This window comes from Lepisosteus oculatus, chromosome 3, assembly GCF_040954835.1.
Source record: "Lepisosteus oculatus isolate fLepOcu1 chromosome 3, fLepOcu1.hap2, whole genome shotgun sequence".
In the NCBI taxonomy this organism is placed as follows: Eukaryota; Metazoa; Chordata; class Actinopteri; order Semionotiformes; family Lepisosteidae; genus Lepisosteus; species Lepisosteus oculatus.
The window spans coordinates 36,960,616-36,979,244 of NC_090698.1; the positions used below are offsets into that span (position 1 = coordinate 36,960,616).

Sequence of the window (18,629 nt, forward strand, 5' to 3'; positions counted from 1 at the left end):
TTATACTGCAATTGTCCTTAGATACGCAATTAAAAAAAATATTTTTTTTGAATCCCCGGCGAAACACACTCCATAAGAATCAGCGCTTTTATACAGTATATTGCCTTTAAACACATATATTTAAACACGCATTTACGATTTAAATCAAAACGCGATTCAAATCAATATAAATGTTTATTTTGTAACGCATAGGTGACTATTCATTGTTATTAAAAAGACTTAAATTCGATCATGTTGTGATATTTAGAAATATAAATATGTTTGGTGCGAGTGAGGTTTCATTTAATCTCTGACCAAGGGAAACATTTCATTTTTTCAAAGAAATGTTTGTTAAAAAATAAAGTCATAGTTCCATGGGATTCAATCACAGACCATGTAACATGGGAGTCAGGAAACTAACACACAGCGCCACCAGATTTGATAACGCTATAAAAACGCACAGAACACGTTTACAGCTCAGTACAATAATAAATGCTGACCATGACTTTAGAAGCATAAATTACCTTACACTCAATTTAAACACAAGCTGTCTTTAGCCCTCTAAGCTGGTTCATACAGAAATGTAGAGATCCAGGCTCAGAACACACAGCTTCATTAGCGAATACATATGCAAGACAACTAGAGAAGACGTTTTACAGAGGATGGATTTTTAGAAACATCCCATCAGTGACATCACTGAAGTCAACTCCTAGGTACTGTAACTGTCGTGTGGATAGTTTCACAAGAATCAGACAAAGGTTAAAGCATCGCTTGTTCTAGATAAAACTGCAAAAAAAAACAAAACAACAACCCATAATGTACTTCTTTGCGGCTCTGTTTGCCCAAATCACATATTCACAACGTGAAACTAGAAAATAATATTACGTAACCAAAATCCGCTATATGGAAACAGAACCTGTGTAATTGTTGACAGATGATGTACTCGTAACATTTTTACAAGATGAACTACAACATTTTAAAAATGACTTGTATGTACTTGATATCTCTAATCAATCCACAGTGACATTGTTAAAAGCAGAGTCCCAGCACAAAACGAAACTAAAACGCATACCGTTTCGCGCTTCTTATTAGTTGCTCAAAAGTAATTTGACCGTATGAAATGCATAATATAAACCTAGAAACATATACGTGAGCAGTATTTACGCACTGTAGTATCGGTGTTAAGACATACCTCTCAAATACTGTAAATCAAGTTAAAAATATCTCAAGACCGATTCTGGTCATAATGAAACCATGTTTCATGTATGTTTTCTTTAAAGTACCGAGACCAGCCATATACTGTATGTTTATGTTCCAAAATTAATATCGTTTATGGCCTTCACACGCATTGCAGTATGCTCCTATTCTTTTTATGCTCAGCTACTAAGATTTCCCTTCAGTGGTAAAATTCCATATAAATATTCAATACTAAAACGGGCACAGTTAAGACATTAAATATACATATACATACTGTATACAGTACAGTTTTATACGGTAATATGTTTATGTTCCTAAATCAATCTCTTTTATGAGCATGTGAAAGGCATGGTGAATCGATTCTCAGAAATTACTGTACTTTGCATGATTGGAAACAAATGCGTGATTGCGAAATGCTGTGGTGTTACTTTTACAAAGACGGTCAATGAAAAAAAGAATGTTGACCAGGGCAATACTTTGAGTTTACACTTACAGCTTGTCCAAGGTCATTCATTATTAATACTATTAGTAATATCTTCGTTAAAGACTTTGATGGCCACAGCTCAAACATGAGAGGTTGAGCTTTATTAGCTCCACCTTGCGGAAATTCCGGATACTATTATTTTGCTTGTCGTATTATAGGAGAATGTACGGTAACTAGCGGTATTTACCGGTAACTTCCGGTATTTACCGGTAGCTTGCAGTAGACTGCGTACAGCGTACCGGAAAATAATGCGGTATTGCCCGCGCATTTTGAATGGCTGCATCTGTATGCCTCAGGAACTCATTCATAGTGTAATCCAAACAAAAGAGCTGCTGGGCACACCATGATCCTGACATGCAGTTGCGAAGTAGAGTTAGCAGATTCTGATTTAAAAGATTCTGCATTTGTGTTAAGATTTGTATCTGTTGTAGCTGTTAATACAAGGGTGAATACAACTGAGGCTCTATTGTTTAAAGTTTAAAGTCATGCAATGTCTAAGTTAGGAAGTAACTTGTCATTGTTTCTAATTTTGATTTTCTTTAAAAAATGTTTTTAAAATCAGCTTCCCACATTCACCTTGCCATAACCATAGTGGGGATATAGCATATTTGGGGGCTTGTTCAGGATCTTTGATTTGTTTTATGGAGCCGATATTTTTCCTTGGGTCACGTGTGCTAAACTTGGAGTTGTTTAAGTTTGTAGTGGTCCTTTGTATTATAGGTATTACGGTACTAATGTTTGTATTAAGGCGTAATCGTGGTGTCCATTCTGGCTTTCAGTTTCGAGGAGTTTACCCTGCACCCGACTTTGGAGCAGTTTGAGAAATGTCGAAAGGCAGATGTTTTATCGATAGCGGGTTTTAGTCTCTTAGTTTACAAGGGACACAGCAGGTGTTGAACTGAGGAAAGGATACAACCTCTACGCCCCAGACAGACAAAGGTGATAAAGGGGATATAAATCCATTCAAAAGGGTGCAGTGTGTTAACACAAACTCTAATAGGGCCGCTTGTGAGAGTAATGTAACTTTCTGCTCAATTACATGAGAGCTACAGTACGGTCAGATAGATTTTAAATTCTTTAAGCAATATTAGCTGTTTGTCAAATTCACCTACTTTGCACAGTACATGACTTCTGAAAAGGTTACTTTATCTCTCGTGCAATGTCATCAAAGATTTATTTGTTAGAATTCTGAAAGTTGGATGATATGCCTCAGGGACTCATTAATAGTGTAATCAAAACACCCTCCCCCACAGATATACCGAACCAGTAGCATACACAGCAATGAACGGCAGTGAGTTTGTATACTGTATAAATATACTGTATGTACGGTATCATACCATATGGTTTCAAATCCACTACAGTGCCGAATATGTGAAATATTTTTCTTAATCAAAATTTAAAGTTAAATTTCTCATTGCTGAAATTTGGATAAAAATTTGGAAATTTGTAAACCTGAAAGAAGCACATCACGTTCCAAACAAGCTATAATAACAAACTATTTTTACACATCCAGCTATGTAAAAAGTATAGCCAAAGGGATCGCTCTAAAGGTTAATCCCAAGCTGAAAAGACAAGACTCGAGGTGTCTTCTCTGTAACTCTGTAACCTAAAAGTGGCAGATCGCGTTCACAACAAGCTATAATAGTGGACTATTTTTATATATTCGACTATGTAAGAAACAAATCAAAAGTAATTCCCTGATTTGCCTTTGAAGTGCTTGGGTGCAGTGCCCTACATTACAGTCCATTGGCCATTAGCACTACGGACAATAAAAGTTTTGTTACACGATTCCATATTAATATTACTATCAAGTGGTATTAAATCAATACAACTTTTTCTTAAATAATAGCAAGTGGTGTTCTTACTACATATACTTAGAAAAGGATATAACATTATAACTTTTTATGAAGTACAGTATATAAACTTTATAATGTTAGAACAAGCACATTAAACCCATAACCCACTGTAAGTCACCAAGTTAAAGACTTTGATACATAAAATATTTATGAAGAAGGAGGAATACTGTTGTGTACTTTTTTAAAATTTAGCTACCACTACCATCTGCTGTGTGTACATTAGGTACGTATTACGTTATACTACTGTTTTTATTTTCGGTTACCAAAATTTACCTTGACTACAATGTGTCATGCTCACAAGCTACAGTAATTATAATAAACTATTTTATTATATATCCAACTAAGCAATCATGCTTTTATAAAATATACCTATTTTTTAATTAGTTCAATATTTAATATGCTGTAATACAGTTTAAAATTAATAAAAGTTTAAACAGTTTACAATTTATATTCTATAATTGGAAAAAGACTGTCCCTCAGCATTGACCAGGATTAAAAACCAGGCGTTTTCTGGCAACAGCCCAAATGCTCCACATGCCACATTAAACTTTCACTGCTCCACCTTGCCATTTTACAATGAAGTGCAACCACAAAACTGAGTATTTAAAAAAACTGTGGGTTGCCGCAGACCATGAACTGCAAACTTCTGCAGCATCCCTTGGATTAGAAAATTTTGTATTTTGTACAATAGACAGAGAAAACATCACCACAGGAACTCTTTAGATTCCCATAATGCACCAAATCTGTAGAGATGGAAGTTTTAATATTATATCACTGGACTTAACTATATTGTTTCTATTTAAAAAATCTCTGATAAAGACTTTCACAGAGTAACAGCTAACACATGCTAATGTTAACAATAAGCCATATGTATTTGACAGGAAAAGATGATAATCTAGGATACAACACTGGCAACATGAGAACAGATCTGAATAAGTCTCTATAAATTGCACAACTATAAATGTTTAGATAGCTATCTTATATTTAGATAAATGCATTGCTTCTTGTATTATTTTATGCAGCTGAGTGTTTTCTACTTTTCAAACTTAAGTACCACTTTTTTAACTAGCAACTTTTTTTTGCTTTCAAACTATCAAAGATACCAATTATTTTAGGAATGGCTTTCACTTGAACACCTCCAAGGGGAAGGGTATGCCTTGTCTTTTTACATTTAATTTTTAAAAACTATGCTATCTGTCTACAATCAACAATACAAAACTGAATAGATGTGACAATATTAAACAATACTCAGCGGAGGAGCATATAGAGATGGTGATGAGTCCAGGTAGAAAAGACTTCAGATGATTATTGTGTTAGTGTTACACAAAGGTCAACTAACATTGACAATGCTTTTGCATACTAGTGTAGGAATGCATACCACAGGTTGCAAACCACCAGCCAAGATGGAAACCTTTCAGAAATTTAGTCCAGTATGTTTATCCAACATGAAAATTTTGTGTTGTTATTGCTGAATTCCGATGGCTGTGTGGGTCTTGTGTCATTCTATCTGTAAACTATTTTTTATATATCAAATACTCACCAATTTACAACACAGAGGCCAAAACCACCACATCAGAAGCAGTGCCAGAAGAATGAAAAGTACCAGAAAGACAATGGCCACAGCAGTACCATTAGACTAAAAAACAAAACATAAAAAAACACAATGTTAGATAAGCATCTGGAATGACTGATTTAGTCTTGAAAGGTGCTCTGAAATGACTGCAATGTTTCCAAACAGAACATCTACACTCAAAGAAATGAATTAGTGATTAAGTTAAAGTACTGTATGTCCCAGTACAGGAGCTACCAATAAACATATACACGATCAAGGCTAGTATGCTATAGAGAATATAGCACCAAATGCAAAACAGAGTGCACATATTATGCATTAAATATTCACTAAGTATTTTAACTAAGTATTATTACTAATGTATTTTTATTTTACATGTGGCAGGCATATATCAATCCAATCAATCATTCAATACATCATTTGGTGCATTCAATGCAGTTACCTACAGTCATTCCCACTTACACAAGATGTGGCATAGATAGTAACAGCACTTGAGATGAAGGATTGGCCATTGTTCAAACTTACTAGGACATCTAAGGATCTATTTTGAGAAAGAAAAAAAATGTAGTAATGTTAATAATTTCACAGTTTTTTCACTTGAATTAAATGAGTCTCCATAAGGCATAAAAGTCATAAGAACAATACAATTCACCTGCCCTATCAAATCAAGGACCTTTGGGCATTCATATTGAAACAGATCTAAATACATTAGGAAACTCCTGCTGGTTATGTTAGGGTAAAAACTGAAATCATACAGTTGTGAGAAAAAGTTTCTGAAACCTTTGGAATTATCTAGATTTCTGCATTAATGGCTCCTAAAATGTGATCTGATCTCCATCTAAGTCATAATAATAAATACAGTTTTATTTAAGAAACAACACACACGACATTTTAAATTGTCATGTCTTTATTGAATTAATGATTAAAACAATCAAGGTAATTGATGGAAAAAGTATGTTAACCTCTAGGATAATGACATCTTGGTATTCCAAACAATAAGTCAGGTGTTCCAATCATTCCAGGTGTAGGTTTGGCCTGTCTTGCTGTATAAAAACTCACACAATTTTGGTTACTTGCTCTTCACAACAGAATTCTCTTGAAGTGCAATACAGCCCAATCAAAACAAACTTCAGAGGACCTTAGAAGAAGAGTTGTTGAAGTTCGTAAGACTGGAAAAGGTTACAAAAGGATTTCTACAGACTTGGGCCTCCATCAGTCCACAGTCAGGCAGATAGTTTACAAATGGAAGAATTCAGCACCATTGCTACTCTCCCTAGGAGTGGGTGTCCTACAAAGATCAGAGCAAGGGCATGCTGTACAGTCCTCAAACAGGTGACAAAGAACGCTAGGGTGACAGCTAAGGATCTGCAAGATCTCTTGCACTTGATGACGTCAAGTATGTTCATACGTCAAGTGTTCATTAGTCTACCATAAGAAAAACACTGAACAAGAGTGGTGTTGATGGGAAGTTACCAGGGAGGAAACCACTGCTCTCCAAAAAATACATTGCTGCCTGTCTCAGGTTTGCTAAAGACCACCTGGATGTTCCACAGCACTACTGGAACAATGTTCTGTGAACAAATGTGACAAAAGTTGAACTTTTTGGTAAATGTACACAGCGTTATGTTTGGAGAAAACACAACACTGCATACCAAAACCTCATCCCAACTGGAGGGAGTATAATGGTGTGGGGCTGCGTTGCTGGGTCGGGACAGCTTGCAATCATTGAGGGACCAATGAATTCCAAGTTGTATCAGAAAATTCCACAGCAGAATGTCAGGATGTCTGTGATCTAAAACTTAAAAGAAGTTGTGTCATGCAACATGACAATGATCCAAAAGACAGGAGTAAACAAACAACAGAGTGGCTCAAACAGGAGAAATTCCATATTTTAGAATGGCAAGTCTGACCTCAATCCCATTGAAATCCTTTGGCGTGATCTGGAGCAGGCCATTCAAGCAAGACATCCCAAATATATACATGAACTGAAACAATTTTGTATAGAGGAATGGGCCAAAATACCTCCTAAATTCTGGTCTGATCAGCAGCTACAGAAAGTCTGGTTGAGGTTATTGCCAATAAAGAAGGTTTCACTAGTTACTAAATATAAAGGTTCACCTACTTTTTCCATCAATTACCTTGATTGCTTAAACAATTTGTTCAATAAAGTAAAATGTTGTGTGCTGTTTGTTAAATAAGACTGTCTTTTTTATTATTCTGACTTAGATGAAGATCATATCACATTTTAGGAGCCATTCATGCAGAAATCCAGATAATTCCGAACAGTTCACAAACTTTTTCTCACAACTGTACAATTGAGTATGATGAATGACAATTATCAAGGATACAAGTTTCTGGAGGCCTTCATCTTGCATTGGATTGACAAAACACAAATATAAAAACTATGGTAATATACACCTTTTATGCATTATGACGAGAAATAAGATCATATACCAATAATGACTATATGCTAGGACTAATGATAGTATAAAGTATTAAAGTGCACAGGATTAATATTAAATTCTTCTTATTTTTGAAAACAAAATGGGTGCAATTATTTACGCTAATAATGACATTTTAATTACTTGAGTTAACAATGCTTTTTTTATTGCCATTAATTGTAACTTCATATAGATACCAATGGATGCAATGTAAGCTAGCTTAGGTCTAAATTTAAAACCTGCATCTAAACAGACTCATCTTTTGAGCTTGTCATTCAAAATATTTCACCACTTATGATTATAAAAATATACAGGCATTTGTGAATCAGTTGCAGATATGGATTAGTCATACTTAATTAGAACCTTGACAAACATTACTAAATAAACGCCCAAAAGATGTGATTTTTCTTGGCAGAATAATCTCTAGAGGTTCAAGTATGCAGCACCTATTTGCCTTTGCAATGTCCTTATTGACACCACAACATGTTGAATGAACTTAAAGGGCACAAGTATTTCTTTAGAATTTTCTACAACACTAATCTTAGGATAAAATACTTCATAAGTAAAACAACAAGAACTGAAGGGGGTAGCTATGCCAGTGTGTGGGAAAACTAGTAGAAGTTGAATTCCATGCTGAAAATTAAAAAGAAGAGAAAGAAAATGTGTTTCAACTGTTGACCTTTCTTTTATGTCTACCTTCTTAAGTTATTTAGAAATTATAACAAGGCTTTTAACGGAAGCAATTGTTTTTATTTTATATAAACCACAAACTAATTTTTGTTAAAATCTTAAGTGCTAAGGTGAATTATGAGGAAAGCTTTCTTTATGTAAAACATAACATTTATGAAATAAAGAAAATGCAATAAATGCCATCTATCTATAAATTTATTAACTATACAGTATATTGAATGTAAATATTGAATCTAAGACTACCTTCTAGTAGTAGTAGTAGGCTGGGCAAACGATTTTTTTTTTTAAATAAATAAAAAATGAGATATAATGATGTGTTCCTGCTTAACTTAGACATTGCATGACTTTAAAACCTATAAAAATGGGTTTCCAGAGTTAAAAACCACTTTTATGCGCGAAAAATGGGTGATTTTTCTTCCTCGTGATCAGCTCAGAATCTCTGTGTACGGTGTAAGGTTTTTACTTCTTAATTAAACGTTTAAAATATACGAATTTCATAAAGACAACACACGATACGAAGAGAAAAAATCCCATTATTTTCTTTACCTGTTGTGTGAAACTCATCAGCAGGTCTTTTTTTCCCAATCAGAGGCTCTGAAAATAGCGTACCGCCCACTGCAAACGTTCTACTGCCTGGAGCGCTTATGGCAGCGATTGCGTCTGCATTTATAACTTAGTTTTTAAAATTAATCAAGCAATATGAAGCATCTCTTTTTACTTTTAAGTCACTTAATTATCATTAAGCACAGCTTTCTCACCACCTAGACTACTTTTTGATACCATCCTTAGACAAAGCAGAAACTTCTTGTTCTGTCTAATGACATTACAATTGAAAAGATTACAGAATTTAATCGTCTTTAATTTTGTTACGTTATACATTTTAGAAACGTTTCATCCATACAAACACCACAAAACTATTCTCGATTGTATTTCTGAATGGTATGTTACACTTAGTTCACTGTTTTAATTACACCTAATTAAGAAAGTTAGGTGTTAGCATAAACTATTAGCAATCAATATTAAATTTAGCACTGTAATAAGTTGTTGCACTTTCCCCCGCATCTTGTAAAAATATATTTTCATTGTTCAAATATACATTAAATCTGACTATCATATAATAAGTTAAATACAAAACTAAAGAAGAAATGGGGTTAAATATAATTCAAAATATTTTGCTAACAATGTTAACTGTTTATAAATAATAAATTGTATTAACTAAAGAGTAGGATGGCACAGTTGTTAGTATGCTTTTTGTTTTGTTTCTTTTTCATAAATACAACAGTAGTACCTGATGTCTCAGCGCCTTTCAAAATTAATTATGCATGCAAACCTGTGAACTAGAAAGATAACTAAGATATCCATCCATTTATAATGGTGGCAAAGTGGTTAGCATTGCTATCTTGTAGCACTGGGGTCCTAGATTCAATTCCTGCCATCCTGTGTGTGTGGGGTTTGCATGTTCTCTCTGGGTTACATGGTTTTTCTCCATATGTGTGATATGACTCCCTCTCGCACTCCAAAACATACTGGTAAGTTAATTGGTTTATGGGAAAACTGGCCCTGGTGTGTGTGTGTTTGTGTCTGTCTGTCCTGTGATGGACTGGCGCTATGTCCAGGGTGTATTCTGCCTTGTGTCCGTTGTTTACTGGGATAGGCTCCAAATCCTCTGTACTGGATAAAGAGATTAGAAATAGATGGAACTATACACAGTGTTAGAAACCCACTATGAAATGGCAGCATCTCACTGAGAATAAAATATTTTATAGTGCTGGCCTTTCACCTCTCTTGCACATCAGTATCCATACCTAGTTATTTAAACAAATTACCTCTAATTATAAACATATTAATATGCTGGCTCTGTGGATCCGCATCAGCTATGTTTGCCCATTCCTTCAATTCATGTGCATCAAACACACAGTTCAATACTAGTAACTGCACAAAATCTAAAATACAATCCTCATTTCAGTATTTATGTAAACATACAGTCTGTTAACTTCATCATCTTCATCAAAAGTATGCCTAACCCCATTAGGAAGTGTTCTTGTTATCAGTGTATTCCTTAGCTTTCCCAAAATTATCTTCTTCTTACCAACATCTCTAGTCTTTTATCCTGCAATACCTCAGCCAACACTTAAATCCCCAAAAGCTGCTTGTTTTAATTTCTTTAAATCACAAATATCATGTGTAAATACTGGCCATTTAATACTCTGCATTGTGGGATAATAGTGTATTTTAAAGGGAACTAGAGAAACTAAGAAATAGAGAAATTAAGAAAGGCTTTTTTTCCTAGAATTAATAAATGCACATCCTGTTCACTGGGGAAATTAAATCCACACTGAGCAATCTTCAATATGTTCAGAAAATGACAGCGAGAATCCTATCAGGGATGCATTACACCTGTTTTCAAGTCCTTGCACTGGTTACCTATCAGGTTTCGAGTCAACTTCAAATTCCTCATCCTCATTCAGTACCTACAGTATATGGCTTATTATCTGTCTACTCCCCCACCTTTGTCCGTCTGACTCTGGTCTTCTAGCTGTCCTCAAGAACATCTACATTCTGTGGGTGACAGGGTCTTCTCTAGCTGCACCCCAGAGCTCTCAATTTGTATTCCCAGTGATATCAGTCACGTACCCTGAGTGCATTTAAATCTAACCTCAGAACCTTTCTTTTCAGAGACTTAGTGTCTGTATCTGCTTCATTTTCTAATTTTGGTAGCACCTCTAACTGCTTGTCTTTCTTATATGTATTTACTTTGTAATCTGTGGTCCTTTTATCTGTTTTTACACTACTGTATTGCTTTGAGATGCCACCTTTAATGGTAATATATAAAATAAAGTTTTTTATTAGTGTTATAGGGAAACATGATCAGATTTTCCCTGGTTCAGAAAAAAAGATCTAAAGTATACTAGTTTGTCACTCTTCTCATTCCCTTTGCTTAATGACTTTTCATACTAATCTGATCAATCTAACTGCCAGTTTTCTGTGCTTTCTCTATCCTGCTAGATTTGCAATTATTCTGAAAATTTTCATCTTGAAATAACTCTAAATACCCTCTTGAAATCTCTTGAAATTTCTAAATACCCTTTTCACTGTTAACATCTTATAGCAACTCTGCGACAAAATATACACTTAGCTCAACCTGACAGTTCATCCTGCTACCAACATTAAATAAAACAAATCTTAAGATTTCTATATTTATATCTTTATTTAGTGGTTTCATTAGTGACAAAGGCTAAACTTTCTTGGAAAAATGTCTTTTATGTGTTGCGCAAAAACTGACTTGCTTTAACAAAATATGTTTACAAGTCCTTTCACCTGGCAGTTTACCTAAATGCCCAACTATCTGAGAAGCCCTCCATGAAACCATAGTTGCTATTAATTCATTTAGGGCTCACTGACAGAATTGCTGTTTTTTATGCATGCTAATTTCTGATTCCTCACTCTGTTTCATGTTTATAGATAAGTATTGATTGCGAAGGGAAATTGATGTACATGTTTACATGTTCTTTTGTAACATACACCTTTTTGTGATTTTTTTGTATATCTAAGCAAGTGTTCCTGCATCCCTCTTCTGCACTATAGGCATGGCTTTTATTCTGTTTGCTCCATTTCTAAAACTTTTTGCTCAAGTGCATTTTTGTATTTTTTTACACCTCTAGCACTTTAACTATCTTTTGTTTCTTGTCCTACAACTGTTATTATTGATCACCATGACTTCATTCAGCCTTTCCTGAACGTCTATGACAGGCAGAGAGAGTGCTGTTTCTGGTGCGATCTTTTGCAGCTGACATTTCACTGTTTTAAACGAACAAGAAATTAGATTGCTCATAAATCACTTATTCTATATAAATACAGCATAATTGGCCTCCGAAAATCCTATTTTTCTTGTTCGTTTTAGAGACCTTGATCGAAACTGATTTTAGATGTCAGAAAGGATTTATTTTCTCTGTATTTCCTACATTGCTTTGTCGAGATTTTAACTTTATATTTAGGCTCAGATTTCAACTATAAATCGTACACTAATTAATAGCAGTAAATACTGATGTTTTGCTCCCTCTTACCACAAAAATATATATGTTTTGTAGCTGGGATGAACTTTATTTCGTACGCGTCGCTACTGCGATTTGGACACGAAGCGGTTAAAGATGGCGGCAAATCCAGAGAGGGGGGGGGGGGGGCGTCTTCTCGCCTCCATAACTAAAATGCCAAATAGGAGTGGTTTAAGCGACATACACAGTCGTGTAACTGACAGTTTGAGGTAGCCTATCGTGTAAATTTCGCTTTGTTGCTGATAGGTTAAGCTTTCGAAACTCTGCCCCAAAGTCATGTGACTGATTTTTCGCCCTGTTTCGTTGCTTAAACGCAATGATCACAAGCACCACCATGGTTACTGGGATGTGTAGTTTTTAATTCCGTTTGAATTATAACTGTACGTACTGTCTTCATATTTGACCAGGGCTTTAAAGAGAAGGCGCGCCAAAAAATTTTGGTGCCGTCGTCTCCGCTTTAATGGTACCCCTGTGCTGGAAGAATTTGACCTTGGAACGTTTGCCCAGCGTAGTAGTAGTACTATTATGTATACAGTCACCTCAATCATCTCAGTAAATTTAATGTGTAAATGTACCTTGGCGACTGGTTTTGTGTGCATTCCTTATTAGCTAAGGTACATTCTGTAAGAACAGTCAAATTAGCTGTGATTGAGAAAGTTAAAAGTCTCACTTGCTCTATCCTTTCAATGTTCATTTGGGTCAGTTACTCTATGTATACTGTGTCTTTAAAAATCTTAACCCCCTTACTAAAGTACCACATTTTAAGTTTTCAGAATTTATGCACACTATAATAAACAACCTCCAAGTGAAAAACACATGCTAAATATTTATGGAAAGTAATTTCAAATGAAAACCTAGAAAAAAGGGTTGGCTAAGAAGCGTCTTAATTTCAATCTTGATTTCAGATGTGTAGACATTCTAAAGGCACTGTATAAAACTGAGTATTCAGAGTATGTTACAAGATGGAGAAAGGAGGATTGAAAGCATAAGTGAACACGGTTAAAGTGAACACAGAATATACAGATCCTGCCATTCAAAATGTGCTGTAAAACCCCGTACTGCATATTTCCACGCCCAGACTACTGATTGGTATGTGATTGGCTGGCCAAAATGACTGACGGGTGGCACTAGTGGTGCATTAATTGTCTGTGAAATGATTGTTGCGTTTAATCTCTTTACTGTGGATGTTTATATCTGTTTAACATTATATATTAATATGGAAATTTACAACTAGAGGGAAAGTTTGGTCACAGAGCATAAATAAGAGGAGCATAACGTCTCTGAACATCAAGGCTGGTAGTGGTAGTTTAAATTAAAAATGCACCACAGTATTCCACTCTTCATAGACATTTTATGCATCAGTCTTTCACTCTCTCACTTACTCTGTCACTCTGTCAGATCCAGGGTGCTAAAGATCTATGCAGACCAACTGGGTTCAGTGCTACAGTACATCTTCAACCACAGCCTGAGATTAGAAAAGGTTTCCGGTGCTCTGGAAGACATCTTGCCTGGTGCCAGTACCCAAAAAGGGGCACCCTAAAGTCTTGAATGACTACAGACCAGTGGCACTTACATCACACCTAATGAAAATTCTGGAAAGGCTTGTACTGGACCACCTCAGAACCCTGCTGAGTACAGCAATGGACCCCCTGCAGTTCGCCTACCGGTCACACTTGGGAGTGGAGGATGCAGTCATCTATCTGCTACACAGAGCTAACTCTCACCTGGAGAAGACGGGGAGCATTGTGAGAGTTATGTTCTTTGACTTCAAACATGTTTTATTTTTAATTTGACCCATTCAATTACTTTCAAAACATTGTTAAGCTGTTTGTTTCAGCTGTGTTTCTGAGTGGCCTGGTGGTGCAGTTGATTTGTTAAGAGGAACTTCATATAAGTAGTTCAGGTGGGTAGCTGCGTCAGCATGTTTAGGCTGCAAAGGAACAAGTAATAGGTTTATTCCTTGCTGAAAAAAAGAAGAAAGAAAACATGTTTTGGCCATGGAGCCTTCTTCAGGTGTGAGAAAGACAAGGCAGTAAGCAAAGGTAATGTAGCGGGAGAACAAAGGCTGGGAGAGAGGAGGAGTGAAAGGCGGGAGCAGGGGACAGAAAGAGAGGCCAATCAAGAGGTGTCAAGTCAGAAAAAGTGTAGAGAGGTGTGAAATGAAACATCCAATGAATGGAGAAAATTTAGAAGAAAGGTAATCTGTCGTTAAGAGAAGGGGGAAGGTGTGATCCTAGCTGCAGGATAATTTTGGTTTCTGTGGTCTTTCGGATGTATGAGTTCGGAAAACCGTCTTTGAGAACAGAGACGGAGAGATTAGAGTGGTCATGGCCGTCAGAGGTGAAATGAGAAACAATGGGCTCGGAGAGATCTTTAATCTTCACAGCTCTGATGTGGTCTCCGAGTCTCCTTCCTGTTTCTCCAATGTAAGGTGGGCATTTACTGCAAGAGATACAGTAAATAAGGTTGCTGGTGGTACAAGATGCCATCTGGGTGATCCAAAATTGTCCTGAGGGGCCTTGAATGAGTGTGGTGTTAGATGTTTACTTGCAGGTGATACAGCAAGCTCTGTTGCAAAGGAAAGTCCCTGGTATGGATGGTTGCTGAGGGAGGTCAAGGGAGCTGTGAACAAAAAGGTTGTGCAGATTAGGTGATCAGCGATATGAGATGATGGGGCAGTCAGAAAAGAGGGCCCCAATGGAGGGATCATCCTGTAGGATGGAAAAGTTGTCGTTAATAGTCCTGAGGATAGGAAGTGTGTTCCTGTTATGTTGACAGTATTCAACAGTGGGCGAATGTGTTTGTTCATTTACATTTTTATGTAACCCTATTAGTGTAACTGTAGGGTTCATGTGACAGTGGTTAACACTCTGCCGGTACGGAATGGAACTGGATGGAGACGGTTATTCTTTTTCTTTGCAGTTTATTAGAGAACAGCCGCACTTAAAACTCTGCGCCCACACCACACGTGTTCTCTCTTTCTGTACTTCTTGCTCTCCCCCTTTCCTCATTATGTTCTCCTCCCATAACCAATTAGACAGCATGGAGTCACAGTACGATGTGATGAGCCTAGCCACCAATTGGACCATAAAACTAAAAAAAACTCAAAAACACTTAAAACCGCTCAACTGAACAAAACATTAACAGGACCTAAGCTTACATTAATATCACTTAAAAATGAATATGTTGTACTAAATAAAAAACAAAAATAATTGTTAATACACAATATTTACTATTATATTTTTAAGAAGGAGTCTTTCTTTGTTAGAAGAAAAACTTGTGCCCTAAGCATGTCTTGAACCCGAATCGCCAACATACTTATATGACGGAACAAGTAATAGGTTTATTTATAAATGTTGTCAATATCTAGTACTTGGGGGCATTTTCCGAAACCTTCATTTGAATATAGTGGATCCTCGGTGACATGCATAATGAAAGAAAGCATTATGCTACAAATTTTACAGCCTCATTATTGACTTCAAAATGCATGGTACAACACCCGTACCGCATGCAATTACTCACAGTTCACTGTGTTGTACCGCAGTACATGATTGGCTGGCCAAAATGACCAACAGGGGCACTCGTGGTGCATTGGTTGTTACTGAAAATATTAAATAATTGAATCTCTTTACTGTGCATGTTTTAATCCACATAGTATTGAATATTTATATGGAACTTTACAACTAAAGGGAAATTTTAGTAGCTGAGCATAAAAAGAAGAGGAGCATAACGCCCCTGAAGGTCATAAACGATATTTATTAAGGAACATAAACATTTTATGTAAACTGTATATTTTGGCTGGTATTGGTAGTTTAAATAAAAAATACACACCAGTATTCCACTTTATTCCTTAACATTTTAAGCATCAAAGTTTTTCATTCGGTAACATACTGTGGTTATTTTGGAAACGTTTTTACGTGCTCCTTCTGACTATATTTAGTTTATATACTTTGTAAAAAGTTATAATGTTTTAACCTTTTCTGCGAATATGCTTGTTACTTTTAGAATCTTTTTAGAATTTGATAGGGAATATAATATGGAATCGTGTATCTAAAGAAATTAATAATGATATAATTATATTCATATACTGTAGCTCAAATCCTGCTAAACTAAAAATTAGACACAAGAAGAGTATTATTGTATAATGTTGTGAGACTCTGGCGGAAGAGTTATAGAGGAGACACGTTGTGTATTGCCTCTTTTTACACTTATAAAACAGAACATTCCAATGTTAATGAGACACTGAAGATATTATTGTAGTGCATTCACCTGGCAATGCAGCTGAAGAGCACCCGGCTGGGGTACATGGTGTGGGGCAGGACGGGAGTAGTAGTGGTCAGGGCGGGGGACTGCCACTGACCAGTGCAGCTGACCCATTACAAAATGGGTGTACAGTTCGGTGAGATTACCCTAATTCTTGTAAATAGTTTCGTGGTTTTGCACCCCTGTTATATTTGTACCCAATTACCACCCTCTCCCTGTGTAACTACCCGAATATACCTCAGTGTGTTGCTCTCTCTCTCTCGCTCTCTTTGGTGCTCGCTCATTCTCTCTCTCAATTCAAGGTGCTTTATTAGCATGACCGATGGGTACAATCAGTGTTGCCAAAGCAAATAAACAAAACAAAAAATAAGAATAAAATCTACAGACATATTACAGACATTTAAACAAAGACATATCATAAAATATTTACATATACTGTAAACATATTAAGCATTATTGGGAGACAGGCTCACTGTTCCTCAGGAGATCACATACTGGGCTGCCAGTTCAACTGAGTTCCCTCCTCCCACAACCGGTACGACTGGGAATCATTCTGGCAGGTGTGGTACCTGTGATTAGATTTCTGAACATGTTTGAAGCTAAGTCATTTATTAATAACAATGAATAATTTCAAACTCCTATTACTGTCATTATCACTGATAATAAATATTATCAACACTATATTGAATATGTTGGTATTTCTAAATATCACAAAACGTTCATCACATCCTTGCAAAACAATCATGATGTTCTCATCCAATCTAATGTTTTTTTTCTTTTGAAACCATGATCTTGACAAACTCGTTCAGAGCGCACTACATTACAAACTTTCTTTGCGAAATTTGTTAAACAAATGAAGGAAGGAGGGTTATTTTTACAATTGGCACATGAGATTCTGACTGATTTAATTCCCCTCATTTAGCTGAAATGGATAAAGAAATCATTTAGTAGTTACAGTAAGGGAACAAGTAATAGGTTTATTCCATGCTGTAAAGAGAAGAGAAAAAACACAACATTTCGGGTGTTTTCAGAAGAGACCGCTTGTGAAAACTCCAGCTGAATCCCCAGATTTAAAAGCAATAGAGATGGTATGGCATTCCCGACTCAAACAAGTGCTGTACAGTGATACAGAGGAGGGTAATGTCATCCCCATTAAAAAATGTGCTTATCGCGCAAATCCTGCTAAACTAAAAATTAGACACAAGAAGATTATTATTGGATAATGTTGTGAGGCTCTGGTGGAATTTCTCTGTAAACCGAAGAGTTAAAGAGGAGACATGTTGTATATCGCCTCTTTTTACACTTGTAAAAAAGAACATTCCAATGTTAATGTGACATTGAAGATATTATTAATAATGTAGCAATTTTTGGCTCACATGGGTATGCAGCTGAAATGTCACTGTTTAAACAAATAAGAAATTAGATTGCTCTCTAATTTAAACTGTTCATTTAAAGTTATACTGGGAAGTGGTATAACACCTGTAGAAAACATGATTTTATTTCTTTACGGAACACTTGTTGTGTTTACAAAATTAAAGTGTTTAAAATCTTTAATTAAGAAGTAAAAAGAACTTACAGCTTACACAAAGACTCAAACTACAGTATGGGAAAATGAGTGTTAAGAAAAAACAGGACATTTGATTGCTGGTTACCTTATATTTAATTTAAAAAATGAAATAAAAAAATAAGATACAATGACGTGTTCCTGCCTAACTCAAACATTGCGTGACTTTAAAAGGTTTAGATAGCAGAAAGTTACCTTGCTCTTACAAGCAGCTTTTAAGCATGCTGACAATACAACTTTGTCTGTCAGTGAAAAAAAAGACTTTTCCTTCCCCCCTAACCCTATTCTACTCGTACATGAGAATATACCGTAGGGGTATGTATGAGTAGAATAGGGTTAGGGGGGAAGGAAAAGTGCCAGCAGTCATTTTTTCCAAGATGACAAAGTTGTGTTATGTTAAGAAAAACTGTTAAATTGCCTCACTGAATAAAGTGTTTTGAATTAAACTGGTTTAACAGCTGTTAAGCATACTGTAGTTTTTATTAACACAACACAACTTTGTCTGTCAGTGAAAAAAATGATGGCAGGCACTT

General features: G+C 35.8%; 1 protein-coding gene across 2 annotated transcripts in view; it reads right to left on the minus strand.

Moving 5' to 3' along the window:
- The window catches only part of antxr2a (ANTXR cell adhesion molecule 2a), a 235,825-nt gene that overhangs the window by 119,797 nt on the left and 97,399 nt on the right, over positions 1-18,629 (minus strand). For both annotated transcript variants that reach the window (XM_015365593.2, XM_069187145.1), the window contains exons 11-12: positions 5,549-5,627; positions 5,057-5,152 (exon numbers count right to left, since the gene is read on the minus strand). In XM_015365593.2, the coding sequence (XP_015221079.1) occupies positions 5,057-5,152; positions 5,549-5,627 (175 nt within the window). The remainder of the gene's footprint in view (positions 1-5,056; positions 5,153-5,548; positions 5,628-18,629) is intronic.